Genomic DNA, 16,444 nt, shown 5'->3' on the forward strand with positions numbered 1-16,444 from the left:
TGAAGTGTTAAAAAAAATCACTGAAATGAAGAATCGATCATCAAAATAGTTGCCAATGTACTTCCCAAATATTTGCATCTCTAGTTCCTTTAGTGTCTTAATTTTTTTTTTTAAAAAAAGTGAAATTTCGAGTCTCATTCCCAATTTGTCAGATACTGACACTTCAGGATGGCAGGTTGGGTTGAGCCACCATCCCCAAAAATCAATTATGTTGTGCCAGAAAGTCGGAGGCAGATATTTCACATATCTGCGTGGATGGAAGCCGCAGGTGCGGAAATGTTTTTGTACTTTCAGAGAGCACATAGCAACTGTAACTTTGTCGAGACAGATGGTTGATTGTTGAGCCTAATTATCAGGTCATTAAAAACTGACGCTTTCAGGGTGCATACCTGAAACCTGGAGTTTACTCAATAAACAAACATCTTTCCCTAGAAGTCGCATCTTGCTGCCTGAATGCCAGCTGGTCGACAGGGCAGGTGGTTGGGTGGCGTGGTTAAGATGGAGCTGTGCCTTACAGAGACCGGTCACACTAGTTTTTTTTTTTTTTTTTTGCGAAGTGGCCCGAGGCTGTGGCTGAAAGATTATTGGAATGGCAAGAGCGACTGCGAAACATCCATCAAAGACAAAAATGCACGCAGGCAGAAGCAGACAGTCACCCGTGGGAAACTTGTGCAGCGTTGGTGTTCAAGTGCTCGCTGGATGCCTGTGACAGCATTATGACTGTGTGCGTCGCCCGACAACTGTAGTTTTCTGCGAAGCCTGTTTTCCCGGTTCCTCCACCCAACTGTGTGAATCATGTAGAATTAGAATCAGTCTAAGGATAATGAGTTTCATCATCATGAACGCTCACGATCACACGCTGACACGTTGGAGTGCCGGAGATCATGTGAGCGAGAAAACTCAAGCTCTGGGTTTTTCTTTTGTTTTTTTTTTAACCCAGTCTTTCTCTTTTCCCCCTCCTCCTGCAGGTGAGAAGCCGTACAGGTGCACGTGGGACAGCTGCGACTGGCGCTTCGCCCGTTCGGACGAGCTGACACGTCACTACCGGAAGCACACGGGCGCCAAACCCTTCCAGTGCGCCGTCTGCTCGCGCTCCTTCTCCCGATCCGACCACCTGGCCCTGCACATGAAGAGACACCAGAACTAGCAGCGTTTTCAGACGCGGCGACAAAAAACACACAAAAAAAAAAAAAAAAAAAAGAAAAGAAACACACAAGCACTGTCTTGACACACACAAAGCACTTACTCTACAACAACTACATTGCTACAAGCTGCCTGACGCAGAGCGACTCTCACTGACAACGCAGCTCCTCCTGGCGCTGCTGTCGTGTGCTAGAAAACGGTACGATGGCCTAACACACGTGTTGCTCCTAACCCAGAGCGGGACACTGCGGAGGTTGTATAATAGAACAAGCAAGGGGCCAGGTGAAGCTGCTGGTCCCTTGGCCTCCAGATACACTTGGTAAAGATTTCTGTGGACAAATACAAAGGAGGAAAAAGTGATAGCAGAAAGAAAAAATGGTAGCTGCAAAACTGACTGGAAAGAAAGCACTTACCAATCAAAACCTGTACATCTTGTGTTCCAACATAGAACTGGATCATGTTTTTGTTTGCAAGACTAGTCAAGCCAAATCTTTGTTTACTCCTCGGTTTGTTAGTTTGTTTGTAGAACTGGAATATCCAGATTTAATTTTTTATACCAAATCCTTCGGTTTGCACTAGAATTGGTAATCTAAGTCTGAGCCTTTCCTCGGGGCGGGTGGGGGGGGGGGGGCCGCGTGCGTCTCATCCACCATTGGAACGATCATTATCACGGCCGGACTGAATCTCCACGAACGCCACACAAATCATCGCTGTTCAGATATTAAAAATTGAAGGCATTTATACTCTGGAGAGAGGGAAGATAGTGCAAGGCGGGAAAAAAAAAAAAAAGACAAGGGCGCGGTGGAGATGGAGAGAGGGAAAGATTTTTGATTTTAGAAACGAGAGAGAGGAGAGGAGATCAGAGGACGACTGAGGAGCAGAGCGAGGTGGATGGTTTGCTAAAGAGCAGCAATTAGGCGATGAATTATTCATGTTGTCTTTTGACGGATTTCCAACCAGAGAAATGTAACAGAACCTTTAGATATATCCTAGAATTCACTCACGTTGTGTTTGACGCACAAGCTTGAATTGATACAACTTACTGTCCGCGGTCTCATCCAGCGTTTTTAACCAAAGCATCATCGTCATCGTCGTCGCCGACACCTTATCAAGTGCCTCTTTCTCTGGTTTTATGTGTGTTCGTTCAGTGGTAGCAGAGCTGTGGTCAATGTGGACAGTCCATTTAAAAACACATGGTGCTGTTTTGTTTTTTTGTCTTTTTTTAATTTCTTAATCTATCAGAGCTCCAAAAAAGAGTGGAATTCATTTTAAAAAAGACAACGTTACCCATCATTCATTGTGATTTAACAGCTCGGCTCAGGCCACCTCACGGACAACCTGACATGATTTAAAAAAAAAAAAAAAGTCAACCGTTTCTCTCACTCCATGCACAACTAACATGCAGCTCGGCTATATCAGCCAATCAAACACAGATGCATGTTTTGATAAAGGAGAAGTTCACATTTTTTTTCTCTCATGAAACTTGTGTGTGTGTGTTGCAAGTGTTAATGGTTGCTGCTTCTTCCCTCTGCATACTGGCAATAAAGAGATCCCTGCTCAGAACATTTTTAGTATGAATGATAAGCGACAGAATCAACAGTGTAATAAAAAATAATGCATTGTGAAGTTTGGCTCAAGATAATGCGGCGTATTTCAAAAGATGAGTCTTATCTGAGCCTCTTTGTGCTCCGGCAGCAGACAGTGTTCCCTTGTTGAGCCGCGGCGAGGAATGACATCGAGAGGGGGAAAAAAAAAACACTAAGTTTGGAAGATTTTATGATTAGATTTGAGCAACTACTGAGCTTCAAGCATTTCCTTCATTCCCTCATCTCCTCCTCTGAAATCAATTTGGTTGAAGATCTCGCCTCAGTCAGTCAGTATGGAGAGGAACCTGCAGCCAAAAACTCTTAATCTACACATTAGGATTGTTTTAAAGGCGCACTATGTAAGAATAGGCCACGCTGAAAACAAATAGAAGGCAGGATATCGCCAGAGTTACCGCTAATGGCTGCTAACTGTAGCTGTCATTAGCTAGTTAGCTCGGTTAGCCGTACAGCTAGCGGCCTGGGCTGAGAGCTAGTGGCACCAGGGAAGTGTTTACAACCGTTAGCTGGTTAGCATGCTAACTTCAGTAGATATCTCTGCAACAAAATATATAAACGTCATAATATCACCTTTTCTTCCTCCAACTAAAATCTTACATATTGCTCCTTTAAGACAGACTTGAGGGAAAATGTGAACCTGTGCTCTCATACACACTTGAATGTCCATGTTGATGGTGTGATGTAGCCTGCGCCTCTAACTGTATTTGTTCATTCACTGCAGGTAGCATAAAGATAATATAGCACTGTAATGTATCATGGTAAATCTGACTATTTATTTGATTGTGTAGAAGTGGGGGTTGTATCAGATCAACCGTCTTTCTCCCCAGCAAAAATGCCTTAATGTAAATATATGCACTGTAAATAACTTGATTTTTTTTTTTTTTTGGTTTATTTTTCCCTTTTTTTTGTTATTGTTTTGTAAACGAGAGGGCGAAAAGATGAGAGGAAAAAAAAAAAAACGCCCCGCATCCAAAAAATATTTGAGCCTTTGTTTATTTTCTTTAACTTTTGTTTCCTTGTCAAAGATATTTTAATGCCATTGTTTTATATATTGTCCTTCCAATGACTTATTTTGTAGATTTGTTTCCTTCCTAGGTAAATGTTCCAAAGACAAAAGTTGTTTTTTCTTCAACTGAGTGAAGCCGATCCTAATAAAGTCAACTGACACTTTTACAGATGTGCTCTTGTGCTGACATTATTGGGGAGATTTTTTTTCTCGTACCTTTTTTTTTTTTTTTCAATGTTCCGGGACCGAGGTGTTGCAGCGATCAAAGCGCGTTAGCTTCATTTTGCGTTTTTGTCCATGAGGTTTATATTAAAGCAGTCTTTTTTTTTTTTTTTGAAGAGAGAGCCATGCTGCGATGTCTGCGAGACATTAGAAACCAGCCTCGTCAAGGCCTGCGTGGAGCAAACAAGGCATAACCACACTTAATCTGTTAAAAAATCCAAACATGGGTCCTGCGAAAGTGCTGATCCTGCGGGTTTTTCCCGCGGAGATCCGACGTACTTGAGAGTTCAGTCACAGCGAAAGGAAGATAAGACGGGGAAAGATGTGGCGGAGAAGCCTGCGAGGAACCTGCAGCACCCTCGCTGATCAACAAACAGTCGTCCTTTGAAGTCCCAGCGAGAGACAATGGACAAGAAAATAAATCTGACCACCGCTCGGGGACCTGAGGGGAATCCCACTGCATTGAAATGGACCTACAAACACACGCACGCACACACACACACACACACACACACACACACACACCATATGTTCTTGATTTAAGTCATAAATGTGACCCGGGGTCTCAGTTGTAATCTACCTCAGATGTCAGAAGAGAGGGAGGTGGAGGGGAGAGAGTGAAAGAAGTGAAATGCAGAACAATCTAAACAAAAGGATCTCTTGGGGGACCCAATCAACCACTTCCGTCCTCCTACATCTCCTCTTGCTCTCCTCCTCCGCTCTTCTTATTTGATTTCATTTTTTTCTCTGTCTCTTTGTCTTTCCATGCACCGTGTCCCCCCACCACCACCCCACTTCTCCTCCCCGGTGGAAAAGTATTGTATGAAAGTCCAGGGGCGCTGCTCCGCGGGTCAGAGTGGACACTGTTCTCATAACCTGCTTCGTCCGCTCCTCATCTCTTTCCCCTTCTTTAATCATCCACCTCGTCTCCCTCCAGTCTCCTCTCTGCTCCGTCTCTTCCTCCACCTTAAACTCCAGAGGAGAACTTTTCATTTCTTTCTGTCTCTCTCTTATCTTTCAGACCTCGCTCGCCAAGAAAATGTGGATGTGCAGGTGTACGTCTGAGTGTGTAAATATTAAGAAAGTTAGGACGAATGTTTCACACACACACACACACACACACACACACACACACACACACACACACACATACTGTGGTGATGAGTGAGTGGGAGCTACCGGTTCATGTTTTGGATCAACTAAATTAATGTCACACATCTGGAAGAAGGCTCCTGCCTGCTCCACCCTCTGCTGTGCTGCGTTGGTGTGATTCCCAGTTTCCTTTTTGTGTGTCCGTGAGTGTGTGTGTGTGTACGCGCGCGCGCGTGTGTGTGTGCGTGTAGGTATAATGTTTCCAGTGCTCCTCTCTTGGAACAGACCACCCACTCGGAAGACCAATAGAAGGACCACGGGGAGCCCGGATAGACGCAGACGCACTTACACACAACTCCCTCCAAAGTCAACCCTTCCCAAATCTTCTCAGAATAGAACATGTTGTTATCAGAGATTCGGAGAGATACCAGCACAGCTGACATGCTGTCACCGAGTTAAAGATAATATCGAGGAGGGTTTTGATGCCGAGACGCTACGTTCGGTTGTAAAAATGTTGCCTCAGGTGAACCGCTCGGTAGTTAGAAAACATTCGAGGTTTGAAATCAAATATCAGCGGCTGTTGATCTGGACTGCAGCGGCTCTCTGCGGGGGACTGTACCTTCAACTCTTCTACAGAGAGCTGCTGTAGGGGCGTCGCTGTGAGGACAAACACGAGCCCCGGAGGGTAGAGAAAATACAAAAGTTGCATTTGAAGTTCTCAGGGTTGTTTGGTAGCTGCTCCCAGCAGCGGTCGCCTACCCATCATGCCCTTCACGCTGGAGGTGCACCCTGAGCACCATCTGAAGCGTGTTTTGGGCGGCCGCGGCTCAGCGTTTGGATTGGTTCGTCCGATAACATGACGATATGATATCGCTATCATGATAAGAGACCAGATATTCTCATATTGTAACAGTCTTCTCCTGGTTTTAACTTGACTGTTCTGCTCATTACTGATGATTTTTGATCAAACATTTCGTTATGTTAATGTTTTATCCAAGTTTCAAAAGTCATTCCCTCAGTATTGTTGCAAGATCAAAACTGAGGTATAAAGAAAAATACGATATTTGATTTTGAGGAGATTTCAAAAGATGGCCAAATATGTTTTGTATGCCCTAAAATATTGAGATATGATTTTAAGCCATGTCACCCTGTCCTGACCCACTGAGCAAAAACAAGTCGAACAGGTGTCTTTTCAACATCTTTGGGCCAGAACGAAAGCTTTTTTTTAGCCGTATATGTACACATATATACACATATTCTTCCATGTGACGTCCTTACAAGGTTCATGATTAAAGTTTTTACTTCAGCTGCAGATGTCTAAAGAACTGCGTTTGGTTCAAAATCAAGGTTTTTATGTCACATTTTACCTCATGTAGCAAAAGTTACAGGGTGAATTTGAACCTGGAACCTCTGAGCTGCATGAGCTGTGCACTTTACCAGGTGAGCTGTTTTATCAGCTTTATTACATACTATGTTTTAGTCATCCAACCTTCATCAGGTAGGCTTGTAGTCTAAGGTTGGATGACCAAACATTGATTTGGAATAGAGCTGATAAATAGCTCATCTAGTAAAGCGCACACCTCATTCTCCCTGAAGCTGCATGAAGTAAAATTAGTTTTTTGGTTATAAAACAGAAACTAAAACAAACAAACAAACAAACAAACAAACAAAAAAAAGCATAAACAGCGATTCATATTATAATTTCTCTTTATTTCATGAACTTTGGCCCGGAGGCCCCACTTTAGGCAGCCCTGAACCATGCAGTATATAGTGTACGTAAAATTTACAGAAATAAAGATGATCCAATATGCATCTTTTTTTCAGATCAACAGTGAGTTATCCAGTGTGATTATCAGTTTTGTAGAGAGAGGAATTACAAAAGACCCTTAATTAACCCGACATCATCGTGTGTCAGCGCTGCTTCACTGATCGTACAGTCCATCAGAGAGGTCAGCAGGCAGCACTGAAATACTCTCGGTGATGTAGGTTGTTTTCTTTTGTTTGTTTTTTTTCCACGGCTGTACTGATTTCATTATCTCACATTCTGAAATCACACACTTGTCCACACAGAATCTGTCCGGCCAAACATCCTGAAGTAGTTTCGGCTGCTTGTTGCTCTTGAGGGTGAAGTCCTGTTTTAGTCATAGTCACAAGTTGTTTTTAGTAATTTAGTTTAAATTCTTCCCGACCGCCTCGCCGTGTGTTACATCATAACGTCATATCAGCTGTCAGGGAGTTTTTAAACATCTCTCTGCATGACTAATGAGGGAAAGATGATGACCATAAACCAGCGTAATGATCTCAGATCAGCACCGTTCCTGATAAAGCTCTAATCACAGAAACATTCTGATAATAACTGAGCTATTTGGTCCTCCTCTCGTGGAGTCCTTTTTACGACAGCCTCGAGCCACCCACAGCTCCAGCACACTCACCCCCCCTTTGAATGTGAAATGAGTTCAAAGGACAAACCCATTAGGCTCCCCTCCATATCAGGCAAATATCTTTGCACCTGCTAAACACTCAGGGCGACACCCTCCGAGGATACAACAAAACCCTTTTGCTTTCACGCTTGAAGCCTTTTTGTGACTTCTTATCATGATTTTTGAAAAGAGAAAAGGGTCTCCAGGTCATACACACATATATATAAATATATATATATATATATCGCCCACATACAGGCACTTAATCACAGCTGTTTGCTCACCGTTAACTCCTCGACTTTTGGACTGGGCTGAACGCCTCCCTGACCAAACAGCTAACAGTTTCCTCCTGTCGTCTCACATGCTTTATGGTTTGATAGCTTAGAGGTGATGGAGCACATGTGGTTGCATTTCGGTTAGTCATACGGGCTCATAACTGGAAGCTCGCAGGTTCAGTTCCAACATGACGACCAGCCGGATGTGTGAGACTCAGTCACTCAATCACTCCAATCAGAAAAGAATCTGGACTGTAAAGCGCGAATGATGTTTTTCAGCTTAGTCGCCCGAATAAAATGTTGGCATCGTATGTTTCCTCAAACCACAGAAATGTTAGACGTATAGTGATGTCCTGCCATGTATAGTCCGAGTCACAGTGCAGTGACACCGTGCTAAAAACAAACAGTCACTTCCTGTTTTTTTTTACATCAAAGAGATATCTGAAATCAGAAAACCTGTTCATTTATGTTCTCTGCAATGTTTACAGATATATAAACCTATTTGAAATTTCTCCTCTGCTTATTTTATGGGTATATTTTAGGCTTGTGTCTTTATCAAACCAAATCTACCCAACAGCGACATCGCACCACTACTGTGAGTTTCAATAACTCAAGCAGTCATTTGTCATTTGTCACAAGTCTGTGGCCCAAAAGGTAATTAAGTCTAAAAAAATGCATTTTAAAATGAATAAAATGTGTCGGCAAAGGTCGCCAAAATACTAGTCTGGCATTATTACACATTTCTGCAAAACCACCGCATATGTTTACATCTGAACGAGTCACATTTCACATCCACATTACATGTTTATGGGATGACTTTCCCGTCAGCAGTTGGAGGAGGTGGTTGTGGCGTTACAGCATTTGTAATTTTGAAACCACTTTATATCTTTAACGAAATGTTGGGACATTGTCCAGCTATGTTTGTGGGAACCAAACCGGACATTTGTGACGAGACGTGTCACTTTTTTCCTGACTTCAGCCAACAACTAACTAGACGAGAAGTTCAGCTTTGTCACAACACAGAGCTGAAAATGTGTTAAAAAAAAAAAAAAACCCTGTGAAGTTGCAACATGTCTGTGGTTTGCAGAAATATAAACAAGTCATCTGGGAAATGGATTTGGGTTTTTTTTTTTTGGGTGGGGGGAGTTTTAGGACTTCTGATTATGAAACCAAACAGAAAAAAAGCCTTGGGAAAAAATAGTCTTAGAACATATACATACGGTTAACTGTTCATTTATATACTGATTCAATATCTTTAGTAAGTATAATTTAGGAACCACAGTCTTTATAATCATTTTTTTCAGCTTGATCTATAATGAACAGTCGTTTTGATTATAATAAATGATATTCTCCATTCCTTACTTCAACCATGTTCCACTTTAATTGATGCTGTTGAGTATGAACAGATAAAAAAGTAACCGACCAGGCTCATCATTTTACATTATAATCCATCTCCAGCATGCTATCGTCCTATAAAGTACCCTATACCACCGCATTATGACACAAAATGTTAAACCACAGTTCAGATTTGTCTTGGAACCATCCGTTCTGCTTCTTCTGAGAATCACACACGTGCTTGTAATTTGTTCCTTGATTTAAAAGTGTTCATCAGAACTGATCTCGACCTTTTCAGGCACAGCGCCGCATGTGGCTCCGCTAAATCTTAATCTTAAAATGTTTTCTTCCCTCCCCGGAATGCACCATTATCCCCACTCCAGCTTCTCATCTGATTAATCAGGAACACGGCATCCGATATCACGACACGTGAAGCATCGAATATTGATGAACGGGAGGGTGTGAGGGTCAAAAAGGCTTTCTGTTGACTGAGGGAAACGATATGTGGCAATCCTGTCACTGTGATGACTTAAACCTGGAGCTTAAGCACCTGATCTGGCTGCCTGGTGTTATTGTTGCTGTTCTGTTTTAATGTGAATTCATGAGGGAACCCTTTAGTTCCTCTCATAACAAAAACCCCACAGTGTGGACAAAGTACAATAGAGTCATTGTTAAGTTTTATTATTTTTTTTTAAATACTGATCGCTCATTCTTTGGATACCATCATTTAAAGTTCCACAGAGAGAGAGTACTGTTGAGACTATCTGACAGTAATTTGATGTATTTCTGGAGAAACATTAGGCTCAGGCAGACATTTTTCATCAATATGCACCAAGGAGTTATCAGTGGGAAATGTGGTGATGTGGATTTATGTTATGGACGACGTGGAGGGTCAAAGCTTTAAAAATGTTATGGTTTTATTGCTGGGAGTTTTTAATCCTCAGCTGAAATGATTCATTGTTCTCCATGAAGTAAAATGTAATGAAGTTTGAATGTGAAAAATGCAAAGAAATAAAAGGTTTTGAGGTATTTATCAATAAATAAATTTGCTAAAATACACTTACTCACAACTGTCCTTGGTCAGCTTTCATCAAACGTTTGAACTGACTTGCCATTCTGAAGAAAATGTGGTTTGCAGCCAAGAATCAAACACCTCTGGGAAACATAAATGCACCGATGACGATCCGACGTGATTTCAAGAAACACACGTCTTATCAAGTTCGTGCTTGCTCACCCAGTTTCTGAGGCTCTTTCCTCCAGTTTCATCCCACAATTTAAACACATGTGCGTTAAAAACGTAACCGCATGTCGGAGTTAAAGTGTTTATCTGTGTGTAAGTAAGATAAGTGAAATGTGAGAGGGTTTGCTCTGTTGAATCCAGGCGTCTAATAAAAGTAATACCAGGTGTGTGTAGCCAAAGTTAACAATCATAAAACACTGAGATTGCAACACTTGACCTGGATTCTGTCAGTGAAAAAACATAGAACTTATTAATTGGAAGGTGAGGAAATGTATTTGTTTGAACACAGACAGATGACTGAAAGATACTTTTGATTCATTATCATGAAACAGGCAGAGTCGTTTCTTCAATGTCTTGGAAGTGGCCACATCGGCAATCATGTCAGCTTTGAACAAAAGGCCATTATGGCAATGATATGGGCCAATGATGGTTTAGCAGCTGAATAGATATGTTTGTTTTGCTTTTTGTATCCGTATTTTGAACCCAGATGGTGGGAGGTCTTCATCATCATCATCATCATCATCATCATTGAGATAAAAGGTGAAAAATACGTTAAAAAGTCAGAATTATGAGATAAAAAGTTGAAACTGTGACTTCATGATAATGACTTATTATCTTGTTATCTCAACATAATAAAGGTTATTTTTCTTGTCATAAGAACTTATCTTGTTATCTCGAAATAACAAAGGCTGTTTTCTCGTGATAACGACTTATTATCTCGTTATCTCGACATAACAAAGGTTGTTTTCTCGTCATAACAACTTATTATCTCGTTATCTCGACATAACAAAGGTTGTTTTCTCGTCATAACAACTTATTATCTCGTTATCTCGAAATAACAAAGGCTGTTTTCTCGTGATAACAACTTATTATCTCGTTATCTCGATATAACAAAGGTTGTTTTCTCATGATAACGAATTAATTTATTTCGTTATCTCGATATAACAAAGATTGTTTTCTTGTGATAACGAGTTTAGGGGCTTCTGTTATTTCAGATAACGGCTGATCTCAGCTTCCGTAGAAAACCCTTCTATTTTTTTCAAAAATACTTTTTTTCCAATTATCTTTTTTGTTTAAAAAACGCTCTCTTTTTTTTGAAAAGTCAAATGTCTTCAAACAATGTAACATTTTTCAGTGATCTGCAGCAATGTGGAGAAATCTCACCTCCAAAATGAATAGACTCCATTTACAGTATCCTGATCTTTGACTGTATTTTTTTTTCAAAAGTCAAATGTTTACAAATGTTTTTCAAATAATGAATTTTTTTCATTAGATCATTAAAAAAACCTGAAATATTTTTCAAAAATTGCTTCTACTGTTTTAATCTTCTTTAATTTTTCCATTTCCAACAATGTATATAAAAACCCTTTAAAATATGTTTTTCTTCCCACAAATGTATTATTTCTTTAAAAAATCAAATATTTTCAAAATTTTACATTTTTCTGATTTTTCAAACACATTTTTTTTCAAACGATCTTATCACTTTTTTAAGAATTCAGATTTTTTAACCAAATTTTCTTCCAAAAATTTCTTTCAAAGTGTTTTCGAATCATCTTCATTTTCAAAAACCATGTGATAAAAAGTAAAAACTGTGAGATTAAAATCCAAAATTAATAGATGCAATGTTAAAATTATGAGATGCAAGATGAACATGAAATAAAAAGTCAGACTCATGAGATAAAAACTTAAAACTACAAGATGAAAGGTTTGAACTGTGAGGTGAAAGCCATAATAATGTCCTGAATGTTGAGGTTTTATCTCACAATTATGTTTTCATTTTTTCTTTCTCTTCAACTGGTAGAAATGGTCTTCCATACAGAGCAGAACAAGAACTCTGTTTTCATTTCTCACACTTTTCTCACAAAACCACGTCAGCAGATGCAAGTAGTTCTCCTGCTGCAAGTCTCCAGAGTTATCTGTACCGATGAAGTCATCGTGGTGATTACCAGTTTTGCCATCTCATTTATCTATTAATGCGTCTGTGAACAAGGGTCAAATCAATACAAAGTTGTTTTTATCCCTAAATACTTAATTTCTGCTATCCATCTTGAACTTGTGCTACACTTCCTTCTGCATACAGTAGATACGTGTTCCGGTACATGTGCTGTCTGACTTCTGCTTCTCATTACTGTTTTATCATTCCCATGGTAGGAAACAAATATGCTGCTTTTCATTCTGTTTTCTTTAATACTTTTGCAAAATGCTGCTTATTTGCTGGTTTTATTACGCGTGCAGCCCTTTAAGGCATGTTTTTTTATATTAGGGTATAATAAACTTTGTATAAGCTTTTATAAGGAATGCTGTTTGAGATAAAAAGCCTTACCACATTATGTTTAGTGATCGCAGTGATAAGATGATAACAGAGATTATTGTTTTTTGTGATCTTGTATTGTGTATTTTCTGTGAGTATTGACCCTTTGGTTGAACTGGTGACCACATCACTGACTCACCAGCAGACGCACTGTGAGCCTGGATTCTTTTTAAGGGACGTGACCACCAATGTTGGGAAAAAAAAGTTTCTCCACTTACAAAAGAACCTGTGACATTCCTGTTACATAAACCTCATACCATTTAAAAAAACGCTGACTGGCTGTAAGAGCGCACAGTTATTTTCAGCCCTGGTAGTCAGAGCTGGAGGGAGATGCTCACAATCGCACCATGATATCCGGGACACGTCCAGTTTAAAACCACCGCCATGCCAGTTTGTCCACTGACACGCCATGTTTGGGACAGTTTGGTGGGAAATTCAGTTGAATTCGTTGTTACATGTGGAGGCTGAAATCACATTAAGACTATGGGAAGAAGAACCATATATAAACACACACAGACACTGACAGACATGCAGTCTCTTGTCAAGGGTAAGCTCATAATTCTTCTTGTGAATAGAAGTTATATAATGAAAAGAGACTCCTTTTGCTTGTCCCAACCTGTCTGACCTATGTACACAAAACTGATGTGTGTGTCTCTGTGTTTGTGTGTGCGCGCTGCACATGTAAGACAGGTTGTAAAGTTTTTGTGGGTGGACAACCGTGCCAGATCTGCTTTTATGAAAATAATCAGCCTTTCTCTCTTCCCCTTCTCATTACTCCCCCCACCCCCCCACCGCCCTCTTCCCTCCTCCTTTCTTCCGATGAGATAAAACATTATCCCATTATATGACGAGGGCCTCTCTCCGTCTCAGGGCCTGAATCCCCCTGCTGCAGCCAAAATCTCCCCTAACACCTACACACAGTCACCGAACACATGCTGGAGCCGCACACACACTCGTGTTAAGGAGGCTAAGAAATTACCTCTCAGCCCCCCCTCCTCCTCCCTCTCTCTTTTTTTTCCTTTCTCTTCTTTGGCAGCTGCGCGTCATTTTAACTGTCTTCTATGAAAACCTGGTATTCATAACTGCTGGTCATGATTCCACCCCCGAGCCCTGCGAACATCATGATGGTAATAGTTTAATCTGCATGGTCGTGACCCCGTCCCGTTGTTTAGATGTGACCTGAGTGGGAGAAAGAGGCTCCCTCGGCACGCACACACACACACACACACACACACACGCAGGCACGCTACAGCTGGGAGCCATTGTCTCCATGAGAAAGCAATGGTCAGCTTGACTTAATGTTCTATCTATCTATCTATCTATCTATCTATCTATCTATCTATCTATCTATCTATCTATCTATCTATCTATCTATCTATCTATGCAGTATTTTCTAAGTTGGATACTGTAAAGCAATGTATCGCCATTTTGGTTAATACGCTCATTCACTCATTTCCTGTGTCTCCGTAGTAAAGGAAGTACAGCAAAGAAGTAAAAATCAGCACCATGTCCAGCAGCTGTGAGGTGCTGGTACACATTGACATTATTTAAAACACGCGGTCATTTTCGCGTCATGAAGCGATTTTATGAGTTTTTTTTTCCAGCTGTTTTCCACTTCAACAGTTGTTTAGGAGAATGCTTCAACGCTGTTCTGTTGCGAAGCTCCAGAAACATTTCGTGGACCGCGAAGCGCTCCTCACCAAGCCTCCCATCGCCACGTGGATGAGTAGATGATAACCGAATCTTAATTTTGGGTGAATTTATCCTTTAAGCCCTCCTAAAAACCCACACTTTGTCATTTTTACATTCTTTACTCTTCTGTTTTCATGCAAAACTAACAAATTAGATTTTCTGTGCTGGCAGGCAGATTTCATTCTATTTAACGCTTGACTTGGCCTGGTGTTTCCCCGTGTTCCTATTATTGCTAAGCTATGCTAACCAGCAGAGAAAGGACGGTGAGTCATGGATGAGCAACCTCCAGGAAACATGACAGAAAGACGTGACATCCCTTCACACACACACACACACACACACACACACACACACATGCACCAGCACACACACACGCCACCTGACTGGAAAAGGCCACATGTGGCCTGCAGAGAGCTTCTCAACACCTTTGTGTAAAGAGGAACTCTGTGGTGGACTAATTAGCATTAACCATGCCTGTGTCAAAAGTCCACCCACGGCCTTATCTGGACCGGTTTCTTAAAGCTCAAAGGCTGTTTGTGAAATCATATTTCATGTCAAAACGAGTGGCTGACATTTTCCAAACAATTCATCCCGGAGGCACGTGCAGCCGTGTCGCAACAGGGCAGCAGCCTCTGCATAGAAAGGCAGAGACTTGGTTAATCATTGCACATCATCCAGAACCAGCGCCTTTCTCAGGCAAATACATATGGAACCGCCCAAACAAACAAACAAAAAAAACTCACGTTGATGAAAGTGTCTTTTATTGGATTTCGCTCGTTCCCAAGGCGGATGGTAGAAGCGCAACGGTGCATCTTCCCGCAGGTGACGCCTCATGACACGATACTGAACTCCAGGGCTGAGATATCAAAAGAAACCCATAAATATAATCAGTACCCCAGTGTCGCTTAAACCTCTGATTACAACATAATGACATACAGTGGAGGTGTGTGTGTGTGTGTGTGTGTGTGTGTGTGCAGAACTTGATTGAAAGAGTGTGGGCTAAGAATGTCATAACCTTGCACACATAGGATGGGTGGAGGCTCCAGACATTGTGGAGACAGAGGTTATAAACGAGGGAAAGACATTTCTCACACAACACCATTGTTAGTCTGCTTTTACAGTACAGAACATCTCAGATGAGTAATGCTTTTATGATATCGCCTCGAAAAAAACAAAACAAACTGTACGTCTCGGTGTTGTTTGCACGGTCGAGCGTACGAGGTGGCGATAAGAGCTCACACAAGAAGACCACCTCAGATTTATTTGAATATTCAAGTTGAGTGGTTTGACTCAACTGCCACCCCAAGTTTTTCTCCTGTCTTCTTATTGGGATGATTCCTGACCTTTATAAGCTGCAAGCTCAAACGTGTTGCTCTAACAACAGCAAGGATCATCTTTATATGACAAGTTTTTAAAGAGTTTTGACCTTTTACAAAAAAATGTCCCCTCTCCAGGCGCCTGCGCCAGAAATCCCACATGTAGTAACTAACCTTTTCTCTTTAAAGGACGACTTTTTAAGACTGCTAGTTGGTTGAAATAACAATCTCCGCCATGGTAGTTACGTTTTCACCAGAATTTGTTGGTTTATCAGCAGGATCACATAAAAAAACGGGGAAAAACAAGATTTCCATGAAACTTTAGGTGCAGATCCAGATGCAAGATGTATGTGGCTGATATATGAGTAGGACTGTTGGGCCTTGGCGGAGGTTTACACTCTACTGAGTGCCATTGTAGTTTCACTTGCTTACGGCGCAGATTGAGGATTTTTCTAGAAATGAGTGTCAGGATCTTGAAACAAGACCAAAAAAAGCAATTCCTTAAATTTACAGTGGTGAAAAGTAATCGAGTACATTTACTCAAACTCTGTACTTAAGTACACTTTTGATGTACTTGTACAATACTTGATACTTGATTTCCTTTTTATACTTCTTCTCCACGACATGTTGAAGACAAATATTCTTCTTTTTACTGTACTTACACCTTTAGTTCAAAGTTATTTTTAATAAAACATATTTTGATGAACATGATAGTTGCAATATTGAAACATAAATTGATGTCACATTAATAATACACCTATGATGATATCTATATCTAAATCTGACAT

At 40.9% G+C, this 16,444-nt stretch overlaps 1 protein-coding gene across 4 annotated transcripts in view; it reads left to right on the forward strand.

The window, feature by feature from the left end:
• klf5a (Kruppel-like factor 5a) overlaps positions 1-3,920 on the forward strand; it is an 11,225-nt gene extending 7,305 nt beyond the window's left edge. For all 4 annotated transcript variants that reach the window (XM_037124643.1, XM_037124645.1, XM_037124642.1 and 1 more), the window contains one exon: positions 969-3,920. In XM_037124643.1, the coding sequence (XP_036980538.1) occupies positions 969-1,147 (179 nt within the window). In that variant the 3' untranslated portion in view covers positions 1,148-3,920. The remainder of the gene's footprint in view (positions 1-968) is intronic.
• The last annotated feature ends 12,524 nt before the right edge of the window (positions 3,921-16,444 follow it).

The sequence above is a fragment of the Acanthopagrus latus genome, chromosome 15 (assembly GCF_904848185.1).
Source record: "Acanthopagrus latus isolate v.2019 chromosome 15, fAcaLat1.1, whole genome shotgun sequence".
Lineage (NCBI taxonomy): Eukaryota > Metazoa > Chordata > Actinopteri > Spariformes > Sparidae > Acanthopagrus > Acanthopagrus latus.